The following is a 17,870-nucleotide window of genomic DNA, read 5'->3' on the forward strand; positions in this document are numbered from 1 at the left end:
AGGAAATATATCGTCTCGCGAGATGACGCGCCGGCGCGTCCAGGAGGAATAACAGGGCCGCCGCCAGGACGCAATCCTGCGTACGGCGGTCCTGTAGTGGTTAATTTTTTATTTTTTATGACATAATGCGATTTAGGTCCTTCAGATTGAAGAAGATCTTTCTAAACTTACCATTTGTTTTTGTTTTTTTTGGAATAAGGGAGATGAAACCCCCTGACCCTGCTGGTCTAACGGAACCTTTATAATGATGCTTTTTTCTAAAAGGGAAGAGACTTCTGATTCTAGAGCTTTCTGTTTGCCTAGATCTGAACAAACCGGACAGGAGTTCCGGTGACATACCGGGGTCTTCATGGGGCTGACAGGAAGCCCGGTGACCAGTAAAACGGCTAGGGCAGCACTAAAGCCCGCCAATCAGAGCCGGTGACGTCACCGTACACACACTGAAGTTTCCGCCCGGCAGTGTGTTATGATAAACAAAAGAGCCAGGGCAAGGGAGCGCATCGGAGCATGAGATGCTCCGATGCTAGCCTCGGGGGGGGGGCTGCCTGGGTGAAAATAAGGGTATGTCCGTGTTCAGCTCTGAACCAGAACAACCCCTTTAAGACCCAGGGGGAACTCCTATAGAATCCCAAGCATGGCCAAACTTTGAAAGCCTGCCCCCTTACCGGACTTTTGGCATCATTGGGACTTCTTGGAAGAGGAATCGGGATATAAAAAATCCCCTCCCCTGGCATCTAGAGGATTGCCATCTACCTGAAGATTCCTTTTTGTTTTGGGTCTGATGGAACCTAGCTTGGGAACAAAAATTTTTCCTCTCCGATGCTTTTTGTAAAATATGGTCCAATGCAGACCCAAAAAGTCTATCCCCCTCACAAGGAATAGCACAGAGGCAACTCCTTGAGCCAGCATCACCCAACAAGGACCTTAACCATATGTCTCTACACGTAGCGTTTGATAGAGCTGTAGACCTGGCCGAGAGCCTCACCAAACCTGCTGAGGCATCCGTGTTTTAACCCCAGGAGAGAGGATATAATTTCTTCCCAGGGGGTACCGGCTGCTCAGTCATTTTCCATCTAGTTAATTCACACGGAAACAGACCTAGATGTGCAGGTGGCAGCAACAGTAGGTCTAAACATAGCCAATCGCGTCTCCCAAGATATTTTAAGGAGCCCTTCACATTATTTGTCCATGGGGTCCTTTAGAAACCCCATGTCTTCAAGGGGGAGAGAGTACTTTTTTTTTTTTTTTCCATTCTGGCTACCGGGGTATCCTTTCTTTTGTTTTTTCCCCCCGCTTCACATTCTGAATCTGCAAATGGATATTTATGTTTGAAGGCTTTTAAAATAACGGGGGGGTTTTTTCAGGGTCTTTCCACTCCCTTTGTATAATGTCCCTTATATTATCATGAATAGGGAATACTCGTTTTTAATTTTCCCCCAATCCTTGAAACATCAGTATAGTTTTTAACAGAAAATCTGTATCCTCCGGGGATAATAAGGGATGACCAGAGCCGTCAGAGAAATCAGAGTCCACAGAAAAAAGTTTTCCTTCGTCAAAATTGATTATATCCGGGGACAGATCCACCGATTTTGAAGTAGAATGATGGGGAGAGGTGGGAGCCATACCAAATAAGGGTTCTAAGGTTTTCCATAAATGATGGCGACTCTTCCGCTACCACCCTTTTAGTGCAGAGTGGACATAGCGACTTTTTACAAGCACATACACCAAATGTCTGAACCTGAGCAGGAATACTACTGCAACAACTATCGTCACGTTTAGGGGGATTCTGACTTAGAGGTGTTCAGTCATAATCCCACAGATGGAAGCTTCGCCCCATAGGCTCCTCAGTACATACATTAGGAAAATTAGACCCAAAGGGAGTACCATCACTCGCACCCAGGTGGTGCTTTTGGGAATCTAGATAGGAAAAAAAAAAAAATCCATCTGACAACCCCATAACTTAAAAGGAGGAGGTCTCTTACCGGGCTGAGGGCCTTGTAGGGATCAGCCGATATGCGGGGGCGTCAGCATCAACGAAGGACATCCTGGTTATTCTCCAGCAATCGTCAAATTTCTGGAATCGCAGAGCCATGTTAAAACTCAGCATCCTGCTTACATTGGCTCCGCCCTTCACGCTGACTCCGAGCAAGCTGCGCTTCCTCCTGGCCAAGCCCCCGGCCGGCTGGTCTGCGCGATGACGTCAGCCACCGCCAGAAGCGCGACCAGTACTGTCAGAGGACAGAGCAATGCAGTGTTACGGAATCCTCCTGCCCACAGAGGATTTCACCTGCAAAGCGTCGCATGGCGTCGATCCCCTCTACACAGGGAAAGGAACAGCCCGGGATGCCCAGCGCGGGACTTACACCTAGGGACAGAGAAGGAGAGCCCACGCTCCACCTGGAGCCTCTGTCCCCTGCTCAGCCCTCCCAAGAACGGGAAGAATCCTAGGCTGAGCGTCCAACTTCCAACAAGCGCACTGGCAAGGCTTCCACCCGTCCTGAGGGACAGGAAACAACAACTGGAGTAGGAAGCAAGAGGTGTCTTTTTATTTGGGATTCCGCTGTTTCCTGTCCCTGGGAGGCAGGATCAAGCCCCTATCAGTGCCGATGTGGAGGCGTTAGGGAAATCTGTAATATGTCACATTTACTTGCTGTACCAAGCACCTAAATGCTTTTAAAATGGCTGATCCAGCAATGCTGCAAGTTCATTATGCACAAGTAATCAACAATTCCCATACCTGTAGTTAAGGAGGGCCTGTCAGCGCCCTTGTAATCTCCTTATTTAATTATTTTTCACTAGAACTTTACAGCCAGTGGTTCCTCTGGTATGCCTCCGAGAAACTTATGAATAAACTGACAACTGTGTGCTCCCCTTAAAAGGCTGGCACTGTTCTGTCAGTGCGGAGACACATCCCATTAGAAAGGGGAATCCTAACATGCAGTTGCCAGTTTAATCATACATTTCCAGAAGGAGTTAGGCTACTTTCACACTAGCGTTCGGGCGGATCCGTTCTGAACGGATCCGCCCATAATAATGCAGACGGAGGCTCCGTTCAGAACGGATCCGTCTGCATTATATTAGCTAAAAAAAGCTAAGTGTGAAAATAGCCTGGGACGGATCCGTCCAGACTTTCAATGTAAAGTCAATGGGGGACGGATCCGCTTGAAGATTGAGCCACATTGTGGCATCTTCAAACGGATCCGTCCCCATTGACTTACATTGTAAGTCTGGACGGATCCGCACGCCTCCGCACGGCCAGGCGGACACCCGAACGCTGCAAGCAGCGTTCAGCTGTCCGCCTGTCCGTGCGGAGGCGAGCGGAGCGGAGGCTGAACGCCGCCAGACTGATGCAGTCTGAGCGGATCCGCCTCCATTCAGACTGCATCAGGGCTGGACGGCTGCGTTCGGGTCCGCTCGTGAGCTCCTTCAAACGGAGCTCACGAACGGAAACCCGAACGCTAGTGTGAAAGCAGCCTAACAGAGGAATGGCACACTGCAAAGTTTGAAGAAAAGATGCTCCAATGTTATATTGTACTGCGGATATTCCACCTGCAAATCCAGACAGAAAATCCTAACCATATATTCTACAGGTCAACATATCCTAAATGTATGTTAACACGCGGCAAGATTTTTTGCTGAAATTTCAGCAACTGAAAATCGGTTTATTCAGAATAGGGCTGTATTTGCTGCATGTGCATTGACTTCTGCAAGTCACAGTAAAATAAATGTGATAGTAGCAGACATTTCTGTGGCAAATCTGCTGTGTGTGAACACAGTCTAAGCAGGCCACAGCTTTTCTGTTTGTCCATCAATTATTAGAGGATGACCTTACCTAACACATACAGCTTCATCTCTGAAATCTAATTCACAAAGGTTTCATTTTTAGTCATTGGTAGTAACATAGCTGAACACAAAGGGGGTCATTTATCAGGACTGGCTTAAAGACATGGTGGCTCAGTGGTTGGCACTGGTGCCTTGCAGCGCTGGGTTCCTAGGTTCGAATCCGACCAAGGACAACATCTGCATGGAGTTTGCATGTTCTCCCCGTATTTGCGTAGGTTTCCTCCCACACTCCAAAGACATACTGATAGTGACCTTAGATTGCGAGTCCCATTAGGGACAATGTGATGCTAATGTCTGTAAAGCGCTGAGGAATAGAGTAGCGCTATATAAGTGCATAAAATAAATATTTGCCCATAGCAACCAATCAGATTCTACCTTTTATTTTTCAGAGCTCCTTAGGAAAATGAAAGGATGAATCTGATTGGTTGCTATGGGCACCTAAGGCAGTTTTGCTCTCCACCAGTGTTGAGAAATCTCCCCATTTCCTTTCTGCACTCCTTTTCACACCTATGTCATGTCTAAAGTTACCTGCTCTGTCTTGCGGTTAATGAGGATTCCCATAACTTTGCTGAAGAAGCTGGCTAGCAAGGGATTCAAGTCGTCTTCATTTTGTAAGAAGCTATACAGACGCTTCAGTAAAGACTCATCTTCTCCTAAGGCATCATTGATTTGTGTTACATCTGCTGTAAGTATCTCACATGATACACTGGGATACCTATTAGAAAAAGAAAAAAAAAAGCAAATCACAAACCCGTAGTGCTGAAACTATGTAATTTACTATCAGCAGGATGGAAGAGGACCATATGCTTGTGTTACTCTATGCCATGGATGTCAAACTCATGGCCCTCCAGATGTTGCAAAACTACAACTCCCATCATTCCCTGATAGCTGTAGTATGCCCAGGCATGATGGGAGTTGTAGTTTTGCAACAGCTGGAGGGCCACGAGTTTGACATCCCTGCTCTATGCGGAGCACCAGTGTCTAAAGATCTGTGCTACAAGGATATCCGACAAACACTGGATTTGGGCCTACATGCTGCAGCTGAATCAAACTGGCTTCTTAAAGGGGGTGTCTGAGAATCCATAATTTCTCAAAGGTGCCAACAGCCTGCCTGCCCTGCCATTAGAGTTGAGAGAAGCAAGCTTCGGATGCTTCATCCGAAGTCGCTTCGTTCAAAACTTTGGAATACTACTGTACGGGGATTCGTCTCCGTACAGCATTAGAATGTATAGGCTCTGATGAGCCGAAGTTAGTTATTCACGAAATCGCAGTATACTTTGTTGAATAACTTCGGTAGTTGATTTTTAAAGTGGAAAACCATGTTAAAACTCGAAACCGAACTTTGGTTCAGTTCTGACTATCTATCTTCCAGTCTGGGGTTTGTTTTCTTCCTCAACAGCATGGGCATGGCGACCTGTACCCCTTCAGCCAACCGCTGGCCTCAGCAGCAATTCGTCCAGAGGCAGATGCAGATCAGGTGACCATGCCCATGCCAGGTAGAAAGAAAAACCTCGGACCGGAAGATTGAGATGCGGGAACCAATGCATAGGACCGTATGCGGGGAGCTTCAGTAGGGAAGGTATGTTGTAAACCGTACCATAGATTTTCCTTAAATGATACCTTAAACAACCCCAGCCCCCCCCCCCTCCCCCCCAAAAACCTAGTCATGAAAAAAAAATAAAAAAATTCTAGATAGAGAGAAAGAGCGCTGTAAGGTCAGTAAGGTCTTGCTGGGGATAGATGGACTTGTGGAAACATCCAAGCAGCCATCCCGAGTAACAGAAACAGCGTAGCTCCCATTCACTGGTATGGGAGGTATGGAAATTACGAAGTTCTGTCTGCTTGGCCGTTTCTGTAGCGCTGCCTCCCCAGGCCAGCGCTTACTGCAGTTATTTCCTCCTCAGCCATGAAAAGCCAAGATGGGACAAATAGGTCTGGATGTAGTGTATGGAGAGTAAACCTGCATGTCCTACTGCTACAACCCAATCTCACCCAAACAATACTAAATGATACAAAACGTGCTGTGTGGAAAAATACATCTAAATGAGATAAGCCATGCTTACTTATAGCGCAGCTTCTCATCCACATCACCGGACGGCTCCAGGGTGATGCAGGTGACCAGTTCCTCCATGTGCTGCGGCTGGACCAGGAATTCCACCAGCTTGCGATTGACCACTTTGCACTCTTGGAGCACATCTTCCTCATCCAGCAGTTCAAAGAGAGTAATGTTCTCTCTCTCCAGCAGCGTGTCCACGTGCGAACTCGTGTGCAGGTCAAACTTCCAAAACATGTCTCACTGCAAAAGAACACATCTTATTGTAATGCTCAGCCAGTATCATATACCTGAGAGGACCAAGAAATGCAGAAGCAACTGAAGGCACCAAAACTTCTGCAAAAATGGAATGAAGCACTGAAAAGACAAGCACCTACAGACAGCACATGGATCAAACACAAGAGATCGACCTACTTATGAAGAGGTCAGTGGAATAACAGAGCCCCAAACATTTTGCCTACAAGACAGGGGCTGCTTTGTAAGTGCATAGACACAGCCCGATAGGTTTCAATCTTCATTAGGACTTCTCCTTTAGCATGACATAATATGATATATACATGTACTCATCTCAATAGGAAGACAACTGCAGTCACTAAGCTAAAGAGGAACCATCATCTCTCCTGACACATCTGTATTAGGGTCTGAGAACTCTGCTGCCAATCCCCCAATGATCAGGTGAAAGCGTCGCTGATGGGGTTGTCGAAATCACTTTTTCTGGGAACCAGATTGTACTGTGTGAACAGGGATCTGCTGCGCGGAAACAATGAATCTCTAGTGGGATGCCTAATCACAGTAATCCATGCAGCAGTGATCACGCTTTCCCATACAGAAGAGATGATTGCAGCATGTAAATGGCGCTCTCAGATCCTCTGATGAGCTGGCAAATATCGGGAACCAAAGGCTCAATCCCGATCATTGCCAGCTGTGGCTGCCCAGGTAAAGAGGCCTTTACCATTCCGCTTGTTGATAGGGTCTTGTCCTGTGTCAGACTATGTGGGGACACATCCCTTTCAAACTGAATTGTAACACCAAATTTTCCAATTTATTCATACATTTCCAGGCAGACTAACAGAGGACAAAGATTTAAAGCAGCTCCGTCATCAGGATCAACCCTATAAAACTAGACATACTGGCTGGTAGGACTCGTCTTGCTGCAGAGATATCTGTGCTTTTATCGAGATGCAAATGAGAAGTTTGAGCACCAGGGTTGGGGCTGAATCTTGGGAGCTCTCCGTTTTAGCAATATACATACTGTATTACTGCTTCATTCACAAGCACAGTATATGATTATAAAGACACCAGTAATATGTGTTAGCTTATAAGCATAGAAAAACATCTGTATGTGGCAATGCTATAGCTTGGCGATAAGTGCCTTGTTTTGCATGTAGAGATCCCAGGTTTGAATCCTATATCTATATTCTTATCATATTGAGAATAAAGTGTTTAGGCTTAAAAATGTAATAAATATTGCTGTTTTTTCTAAGCAAAAAAACAAAACACTATTCCCAATATAGGAAGGATACTTTCACACTTGCGACAGTCGCTGAAACTGCCTGCCAGATCCAGCAATCTGGACGCAAACTGATGCCATTTGTCAGACGGCATGCAGATTCAGATCCGTCTGACAAATGCATTGCAATACCGGATCCGTCTCTTCGGTGTCATCTGGAAAAACAGATCTGGTATGAATTTTTTTTTTTGCATTTTTAAAGGTCTGCGCGTGCCGACACACTTAATGCCGGATCCGGCACTAATGCATTTCAATAGAAATTAATGCCGGATGCGGCATTCCGGCAAGCGTTCAGTATTTTTGGCCGGAGATAAAAGTGCAGCATGCTTGGTATTTTCTCTGTCCAAAAAATGGAAGAGGGACTGAACTGATGCATCTGAACGGATTGCTCTCCATTCAGGATGCATTAGGATAAAACCGGTCAGTTTTCTTCCGGTATTGAGCCCCTGTGACGGAACTCTATGCCGGAAAAGAAAAATGCTAGTGTGAAAGTGCCCTAAGGTCTTTTATTGTTATTACATGGTCATTTATTATAGTATAGCCTTTTATTAGAGGTTAAATGAGGGAGAAAAATAAAAAAAAGTTTATGCAAGTTATGATTTCAACATGCATAGCAGACCATTTACTTCTAAACTATAGGATTACTACATGGAGTAGTTTTCCCGGAATATCTGCAAAAGGTAAGGTTTGAACGCACTGTGCATTCAGCCTGTGTATAACATTTCAGGTGAGTACTGCTGGTGTGACTGAAATTGTTGGAACTTTTAACTAAGGATTCTTCAGCTACCAGCAAACGGTTAACATCATTTGTATCGGAAGCAGAAAAGAGCAAGTGCCAATATGAAGATGCATTAACAAGTAGGAAACTGCACAGGGTAATATGAGGACATACTGGCATAGAAAACACCCACAAACCAATATTAATAAATAAGCCAAAAGCTGTGAATTGTTCCACCTGCCAACACCTAGGATGCCCTATGGCACAGTGTATAAGACCCAAGAAAAACACTGGCAGGCTCACTTCTAATACCACTCTCATGCTGTGAATGGGGTTTATTCCCATTTCATCCACTGTAAAAAGGCATGTGGCTACGGGAGCCATCTAGTTCAGAGGGGCCAAGTCTCCTTTTCTGGCTGGGGAGCGTGCCGCGTGCGCGCAACAGAAACAATTGAGCTCATGCAATGCTCCGATTACAAGTTGTATTGTGACTACAGTACAACAACTTATGCCCTATCCACAGGATAAAAGCGTCTGATCAGTGGGGGGACCAACTGCTGGGCCCCCCACCATCAAGAGAATGGGTCCCCATGCGCTCCACAAGTACAAGCGTCCGGCTATCTCCTGCAGCACCAGAGCTGAATGGAGTGGCAGCATGCATGGCGGACTGCTGCTCTATGGGGGGCATGGGCCCCCACTGTCATGATCAGCGGGAGCCCAATAGTTAGACCCTGGCCTATCAGACAACTCAGGCAGGCTAAGGTAAGCATTTAGCAGGTTATTCTACCAAATATAAACCAAGGTAGGACATAGCTGAGATTTAGGTACAATTAATGGGCAACTGCTTTCACCTAAATCCTCTGTGGTGTTACCCAGTCTGCCAAATGGAAATGTGACCGCTAATAGCAGACAGAGAGCCTTGTGCAGTAGGTGGCCACAGCACATGCACTGCTCACACCTCCTACTAGAAACACCACTGACATTGAATCAGGCACACAGCTATGCGATGGCTGAAAGGCTCTGGAGAAGAGGAATCAGGACTAATGAATCTGACAGAGGAATCTGGGTCTGAAGGATGCCAGGCAAATTCTTCCCGCAAAACGCCAAGTGCCGACTGCCACACTGGAATCACACGTGTTAGGCCACATTACCATTTGGGTTTCCGTTCTTCTGATCCATCAGAAGAACAGGGAGGGGGGGGGGGGGGGGGGGGAGTATCCTTTATTTTGAGCATCTGTGGTGATCGTTTTGCATTTCATTATGTCACTTCTCGCTGAGATCCAGGGAGATTAGATGGGAGAAAGATCTGTAAGGAGGACTTTTCTCCTGTCAGAAATAACCGGTCTCTTATGTAACCCTTTGTGTGCACTGCTGAAAGCTGATCAGGGTATTCAGAGAGTGGACAGGAAGGGGGGGGGACCACCCTTTGATCAAGTCATATATTCCTAGTTTGGAGATATAGCCCAGGGTCATCTTTGGCATCTCCTACAAACTACCTGTGTACTACTTGCATTTAGAGACAGGCCACATGTAGATCTCAGTACGACATATTTTTTTAACCATAAGCAAACAATTATTTTGATTGGCAATCAATATGACATGTTGGGGGCCATCTATCGGCATCCCGCTTAACAGGGAAGGTGACACCTCTCTGTCATCTGATAACCGGGGTGTTAAGTTAAGCCCCAAATGTTCGACCTATTGTAAAAATGCAAAGAGCTCCTAAAATTAAAAGAAGAAAAAAAAATTGTCCTGAAGCCCAAAACTGTCGTTCCAAAAGCTAGTGGAAACAACCAGAATATTACAGGCAGTTACAGCAGCTAAAGGAAGACAGGTCTACGTTCCTGTCCATAGATGGGGAACTAAATATTAATGACGTCCAAGTAACATATACATGCAACGACTTAAGGGATAGCATTAAGAAGAAGAATTCAGATTATGAGCCAACAGATAGCATCTGGTCAAAACACATCAGATACCACACGAGCAGAGAGCAGACTAGGGCTGCAGTAAACGATTATTTCAGTAGTCGAGTATGCTATTGATTATTTATTTTACAATTAATCGAGTAATCTAATAAGAAAAAATGAATTAATAGACTGTTTTCCTTTATAAAAACTTATCAGATCCTCTGCCATCAGTCCCCAACACTCTTCGCTCCCCCCATGCGCTCAGCCCAAGTGCATCAGCCCCTCCATGCCATCTATTGCCATGTCTCCCAGTCTGCCATCAGATCAGGCCCTCCATGTCCCCCACTCCCCCAGTCTGCCATCAGATCAGGCCCTCCATGTCCCCCACTCCCCCAGTCTGCCATCAGATCAGGCCCTCCATGACCCCCCCCCCCCCCGTGCCATCAGATCAGGCCCTCCATGACCCCCCCCCCCCCCCCGTGCCATCAGATCAGGCCCTCCATGCCCCCCCCCCCCCGTGCCATCAGATCAGGCCCTCCATGCCCCCCCCCCACAGTACAATCGGATCATGCCCTCCTGGCCACCCCCAGTGCCATCAGATCAGGCCCTCCTTGCCATCAGATCAGGCCCTCCATGCCCCCCCCCCCATGCCATCAGATCAGGCCCTCCATTTCCCCCCCCCCCCCCCGTGCCATCAGATCAGGCCCTCTATGCCCCCCCCCGTGCCATCAGATCAGGCCCTCTATGCCCCCCCCCCGTGCCATCAGATCAGGCCCTCCATGCCCCCCCCCCCCACAGTACAATCGGATCATGCCCTCCTGGCCACCCCCAGTGCCATCAGATCAGGCCCTCCTTGCCACCCCCAGTGCCATCAAATCAGGCCCTCCATGTCCCCCACTATCCCAGTGCCATCAGATCAGCCCCTCCATGTCCCCCACTACCATCAGTCAAGTCCCTCATCCATTGCCGGCTGTCCCCCTTCAGTGCCATGTCCCCAGCGCCAGTGAAATAAAATACTTACCGCTCCACAGCTCCTTCCTCTTCTCCGCACGCTGCACTGGATCCTGACGTCACACTGCGTCGGGTCAAAGTTAGCGCTTATGTGCACTATGACCTGACGATGTGTCAAGATCCAGTGCAGCGCTGTAGAGGCTGGGAGGGGCAGATCAGAGGCTGGGGGAGGGGAGGGGCAGATCAGAGGCCGGGGGAGGGGAGGGGCAGATCAGAGGCCGGGGGAGGGGAGGGGCAGATCAGAGGCCGGGGGAGGGGAGGGGCAGATCAGAGGCCGGGGGAGGGGGGGGAGGCAGATCAGAGGCCGGGGGGGGGGGGGGGGGGGAGGCAGATCAGAGGCCGGGGGGGGGGGAGGCAGATCAGAGGCCGGGGGGGAGGCAGATCAGAGGCCGGGGGGGAGGCAGATCAGAGGCCGGGGGGGAGGCAGATCAGAGGCCGGGGGGGAGGCAGATCAGAGGCCGGGGGGGAGGCAGATCAGAGGCCGGGGGGAGGCAGATCAGAGGCCGGGGGGGAGGCAGATCAGAGGCCGGGGGGGAGGCAGATCAGAGGCCGGGGGGGGGGGGGGCAGATCAGAGGCCAGGGGGGGGGGGGCAGATCAGAGGCCAGGGGGGGGGGCAGATCAGAGGCCGGGGGGGGGGGGCAGATCAGAGGCCGGGGGGGGGGGGCAGATCAGAGGCCGGGGGGGGGGGGCAGATCAGAGGCTGGGGGGGGGCAGATCAGAGGCCGGGGGGGGGGGGGGCAGATCAGAGGCCGGGGGGGGGGGGGGCAGATCAGAGGCGGGGGGGGGGGGGGGGGGCACATGGTCAGCTCCCTGCTGTTGTGTGCACAAAGCACAGGGCAGCAGGGAGAGTGTAAAGTCCTATTCACCCTAATAGAGTTCTCTTAGGGTGAATATGACAAGGGTTCTAGCCCTTAAGGAGGCTAATAGTTATTAAATAAAAAGAAAAAAAAGAAAGAAAAAAAAAAAAAGTTTAAACACCCCCCCCAATATAGAAAACAATATATCGCAATATATATCGCACATGCTTAAAATTATATAGCAATATAGATTTTAGGCCATATCGCCCACCCCTACCAGGAACCAGTTTATTTTCATGACCAGGGCACTAAAAAGTCAACATACATTAAAAAAAGAAAAAAAAATGTTGGCCCAGATTTACTAATCCTAAAGATATCATAACCCAAGACATGCTGGGGGTCATTTATTAAGGGACTTGCACCCTTTTTTTTTTTACTGGCTATGTGACAATATTGAGGCGCATGGGCAGTTTTTACCGTGTTTGGCAGTTGGGGGGGGGGGGGGGGGAGGGGGACGCAACTGACTCGAGCGAAATGAGCACACAACAACTGCCCGAAGAAGATGGCTACAAAGATGGCCCCCAGATTGATCATGGCCGTCTTCCACAGTGACGCAGTCATTCCAACAACTGAAGGCCGAGGTAACTCAAAATTGGCAGCACCTGGAGGCCCTGGAGTCTCAGTGTAACGCCCGGGAGTTGGAACCATCTCGTCTGGCTCTGACGATAGCTGAACGAGAGATCAAACGCTTAGAAGAAAAGATAGATGACCTTGAAAAAAAAAAAATCGATCAAGGAGAAGTAAACTACAAATACTAGGACTCCCAGAATCTATACCACTCCATGAGCATACTTTAATATGTGAAAAAGAGATCCCTGAAGTGCTAGGCCTGCAAATGATATGTAAGGTGGAAAGAGCACACCGAGTGGAACCTGACCTCAGACCCTCAAGAGACCACCAACAGAAGAAAAATGAAAAGAGCGCGCCGAGCCAGAGGCCCAGGCAAGTGATAGTAAAATATCTCAATTATGCAGACATTTTGAGATCTTACAAGAAGAAACGAACAGACACCATGGTCAGAGGTCACAAAATATTACTCTTTAATGATTTCTCGGCAGAGGTGTTAAAACGCCGAAGGGCCTTTTCTACCGTGCGTTCAGAGCTATACAACAGGAAGGTGGGGTTTGCATTAATGTAGTCTGCCCTCCGAAAGGTATTCTATAAAGACGGCTCCTCCACAACTTTTATGATGCCAAGGCTGCCATGTTGGATGTCGACTTGGATGTCGACAAGGACGGCCATTCCCCGCCACACTCTTAGGGTACATGTGGAAAACATAATCTGCCACTAACGACGCCAGGGGCTTTCTTTCCTCAGCCGAAAGAACAACGCAGAAACAACAAAAATCCAGCTTCATGAAATACAGACAAAACATAACCTTTTTGATAAAATGGCTGGAGCAGCCACCGCTACCAGAAGAAGTGCTAAGACCCTGGAAAATGATGGGCTGCATAGACGCTTTATTTAAAAACCGGAGCCAGGCACCAGAGACATAGCAGGTGACACCTAAGCCATGTTTGCGTTATACAGTTACAGGTTCATGTTATACATTTTTAGGGTTTGCAAACACCTGCACTTTACAGGCGGTGGTCGCGTGCATTCCGCATTTTATGGAATGTTCAGCCCATAATCGAACAGTCCTATCCTATTTTTTGGGGGGGGACAAGGTGACTAAAATAATAAATAAAAGAAATGGCAAATCGCGCAGCTCTATTAGGGTGAACAGGACTTCACACTCTCCCTACTGCCCTGTACATAGTACACACAACAGCAGGGAGATTACCATGGCAGCCAAGGCTTCAGTAGCTTCCTGAAGCTGCCACCAATAAGAGGAGGTAAGGGGACTCTGTGGCCACTGCCACCAAGGGCGCTGCGATCCGCGGCAATTAAGGCTACTTTCACACTAGCGCTTGATCGGATCCGTTCTGAACGGATCCGATCATATTAATGCAGACGGAGGCTCCGTTCAGTACGGATCCGTCTGCATTAATAACTTAGAAAATTTTCTAAGTGCGCAAGATGCCTGAGCGGATCCGTTCAGACTTTCAAGGTAAAGTCAATGGGGGACGGATCCGCTTGAAGATTGAGCCATATGGTGTCATCTTCAAGCGGATCCGTTCCCATTGACTTACATTGTAAGTCTGAACGGATCGGCTCGCCTCCGCACGGCCAGGCGGACAGCTGAACGCTGCAAGCAGCGTTCAGCTGTCCGCCTGTCCGTGCGGAGGCGAGCGGAGCGGAGGCTGAACGCCGCCAGACTGATGCAGTCTGAGCGGATCCGCTCCATTCAGACTGCATCAGGGCTGGACGGAGGCGTTCGGGTCCGCTCGTGAGCTCCTTCAAACGGAGCTCACGAGTGGACCGACGAACGCTAGTGTGAAACTAGCCTAACCCCTCAGGTGCTGCACCTGAGGGGTTAACTGAAGCGGATCGCAGCGCCCTGTCAGAGGCAGGTGCCGGCAATGTGTTTCTGCCGCTTGTATTTGTAATGTATTAAACGTTAGTTATGATTGGTGGCGCATTGGCCACAGCCCCTCCCCTCCTCCTCGCCCTCATTGGAGGCAGCGGCAGCAGCACAGGGGGAGGGAGAGACTACTTCCTTCTTCCCTGTGCTGCTGAGAGCAGCGAGATCCATGTTCTCTGATACTGGGCATAGCAGTAGTACAGCCTAGTATTGATAAAAGACAAATCCCGGTATCGATACGATACCGGGCTAAAAGTATAGATTAGGTATCGAAAGTTTGATACCCGAAACAACCCTAGTCAGGAGCAGTAGGATGTAACCCTGGTACGTACCAATCTCCCTCTAAGTTATACACCAACAAGCTGACACAGATGGGAGATGGAAAATACCTATGGGAACAATGAGCATATATAACATATGGTCCCAATACCCCCAATACAGTATTTTTGCTGAATCTAATCAAGCTTGTTTCAGCAGATAGCACTCCGCTCAACATCCTGGCCGGAGATTTAAATACAGTAGCGCATACTGATGCAGGGGAAGGGACCAATTAACACCTCTAGTCTTCTCCAAACTCTAGACCTTCAAGATGCGTGGCGTCTTATTAACCCAGAAGTTAGGGAGTATACACACTACTCACACTCCTATGCTTCATGGTCTAGGCTGGATTACTTGTGTGTGTCCAGGAGACATGGTTATATCTGATCACGCGCCAGTTATAATGACACTTACAGACACCATCCCAAGGGGCTCCGACTATATCTGACGGTTTCCGGCAAACATGACCAAAAATGAGTCGTTTTGCGAACTTTTAAACCATTGGTGGCAGGAGTTCCAGTTGAATAACTCGGGGACAACAGACACACAAATATTCTGGGATGCAGGGAAGACAGTCCTAAGAGGTAGAATAATCTCACATATGACAGGTTTGTGCGGTACCAAAAATAAAAAAAAGATACAGTCAAATCAATTGGTACATGTGCTGTCCATGGAAAGAGAGCTTGAGAAATATTGGAAATGTGCACAATGCCTAAAGGGCATCTGTCAGCAGATTTATACCTATGAAATGATGACCTGTAGCATGTGCACTTGGCAGCTGAAGGAATCTGTGTTGGTCCCATGTTCATATGTGCCCATGTTGCCGAGTAAAATTTTACAAATAAAATGTAAAAAAGTTTTTATACATGCAAATAAGCCTCTAGGAGCAATGCCGTTAGCCCTAGAGGCTCTTCTTTCTCTGCAAGTGCCACACACCCTCCATTTTGATAGACAAAACCAGGCAATGAACATGTCAGCACACCTGCCTAGCTCTGTTATTCAGTGGAGGGGTGCAGTAGTTGCAGAGAGAGCAGAGCCTCTAGGAGTAACAGCAACATCTCATTGTTCCTAGAAGCTTATTTGCATATATTAAATCATCATTTTCCCCAGCAATGCGGACACATATGTACATGGGACTAACACAGATGTCTTCAGCTGCCAATCGTACATGTAACAGGTCAGCCAGTGTCATAGGTACTAATCTGCTGACAGATGCCCGTTAAGCTCTGTTCAGCATCACTGCAATGAATCTAATGAAAACCCATCTAGTTTAGGGCTAATCGGCAAAAGACATTGCCACAGCTTTACCTGGCAGCGAGAGACAGAAAAAGGCCGCACCTCACTGCAGCTTCATTGCCCCCACATCCATGACTTGAGCTGAAGACGTCAGTAATGTCAGATGGTTTTCCAGGGAAGCGCTGCCTGACAACCCAGTATAATGCTTGGAGTCTCTCATATGACTCAGCTGTTCAGCTCAAAGGTGGATTGGCATTGTGCTGTCGGGAGGGACGGAAGAAGTGGTGTGCCAGCAACCAGGCTCCTCTCTAGTATTAATCAGATGTCACTGGACGACTCCATTACAGTAGCTACCTGTAACTCTACACACTCTTCCCACAAAACTCAGGATAGGCCATCAATATCAGACCACAGGGGCTCTGGCAGCCGCACCCATTAGCAGTTTCAGACAACCGCTGGTGATGTGAACTGTACAAGGTGTAGCGGTCGTATTGAAGTGAATGGGAGCTAAGCTACAGTACCCCAGCACTGGAAACTACACAGTGGATGGAGCCTTCTGTCCACTGCACAGTGTCCGGCAGCTGCCCGAAACAGCCGAATGTGGGGTTGCCAGGTGTCGGACCCCATCAATCTGATACGGATGGCCTGTCCTATGGATATTAACTTTGAATAAAGCTACGTTTACATCTCCACCTTTGAACCTTGGAAGACTGTTTCGGCAGGGGAACAGCCTGCCGGAGTTCACCGTACCCAGTGTGGGAGCATTATTCCCAGTTATGGACACTGCTTGCTTCACAGGACTGCACGGGATATACCGATAATGCTGTCCGTCTCTGCAAGACCTGTATCTACAGGATTATACCGACAGGAGCGCGAATCTTACACAGGACACACTCGTCTGAAACAGGCTTGGGCTACTTTCACACTAGTGTTTTTTGCGGATCTGTCATGGATCTGGAAAAGCGCTTCCGTTACAATAATACAACCGCATGCATCCTTCTTGAATGGATACGGTCTTATTAGGTCTTCTATAGTCTTGACGGATCTGTCTTGAACACCATTGAAAGTCAGTGGGAGACAGGTCAGTTTTTTATTGTGCCAGATTGTGTCAGAGAAAATGGATCCGTCCCCATCGACTTACATTGTGTGTCAGGACGGATCCATCGCGCTCCACATCCCAGGACAGACAGCAAAACGCTGCAGACAGAGCGGAATGGAGATTGGAGGCAAACTGATGCATTCTGAGCGGATCCTTTTCCATTCAGAATGCATTAGGGCAAAACTGATCCGTTTTGGACCGCGTGTGAGATCCCTGAACGGATCTCACAAACAGAAAGCCAAAACGAGAGTGTGAAAGTAGCCTTAATGCTGTACGCGGCACTATCCCATTATGCCGAATACAGTGAACTCTGGCAGACTATTCCTCCAATGGAGGTGTGAACGTAGCCTTCCTTATTAAGAAGGGGAGCTTCTAAACCAGACAACCTGTTCAATTAATCTGCCTATCCTGATGGCAGCTGGAAGGCGCCGTCACGTGACAGCGAACCTCCGCCCAGGGTAGGAATTCATAGACAAGTACTTACAATATTTAATTCCACAGTTCGCTAGCCCAACCATACAAATGAAATTATGTAATGACTGAGGATTTTCTTTAAACGCAATACCAATCCCCCTCTGGGGAAAAGAAAACCAGTGGGTGGCAGCCATCCCTGTGTGAGCATATATACACTGAACGGGCAGGGACCGCAGCAACACGGCACATGGGAGGAATTCCTACTAAAATTATAGGCTTCTCCAAAGAGGACAGTGCCACCATATTTTATAAAAGGTTTGCAGACGGAAGGATGGAAAATGGGAAAAAGTTTAGAGCTCAAAGCTGGGAAAAAGAAAAAGTTCTGACCAGACTATCTTCCCACAACAGGCCAGAAGGTTGCCAGGTTTGTTCAAAG

At 48.2% G+C, this 17,870-nt stretch overlaps 1 protein-coding gene across 2 annotated transcripts in view; it reads right to left on the reverse strand.

Annotated features, from left to right (window-relative positions):
* Positions 1 to 17,870, reverse strand: part of PPP6R1 (protein phosphatase 6 regulatory subunit 1) — a 104,840-nt gene that overhangs the window by 78,680 nt on the left and 8,290 nt on the right. For both annotated transcript variants that reach the window (XM_044281720.1, XM_044281719.1), the window contains exons 2-3: positions 5,907 to 6,139; positions 4,372 to 4,558 (exon numbers count right to left, since the gene is read on the reverse strand). In XM_044281720.1, coding sequence (XP_044137655.1) covers positions 4,372 to 4,558; positions 5,907 to 6,133 — 414 coding nt within the window. In that variant the 5' untranslated portion in view covers positions 6,134 to 6,139. The remainder of the gene's footprint in view (positions 1 to 4,371; positions 4,559 to 5,906; positions 6,140 to 17,870) is intronic.

The sequence above is a fragment of the Bufo gargarizans genome, chromosome 2 (assembly GCF_014858855.1).
Source record: "Bufo gargarizans isolate SCDJY-AF-19 chromosome 2, ASM1485885v1, whole genome shotgun sequence".
Taxonomy (NCBI): domain Eukaryota; kingdom Metazoa; phylum Chordata; class Amphibia; order Anura; family Bufonidae; genus Bufo; species Bufo gargarizans.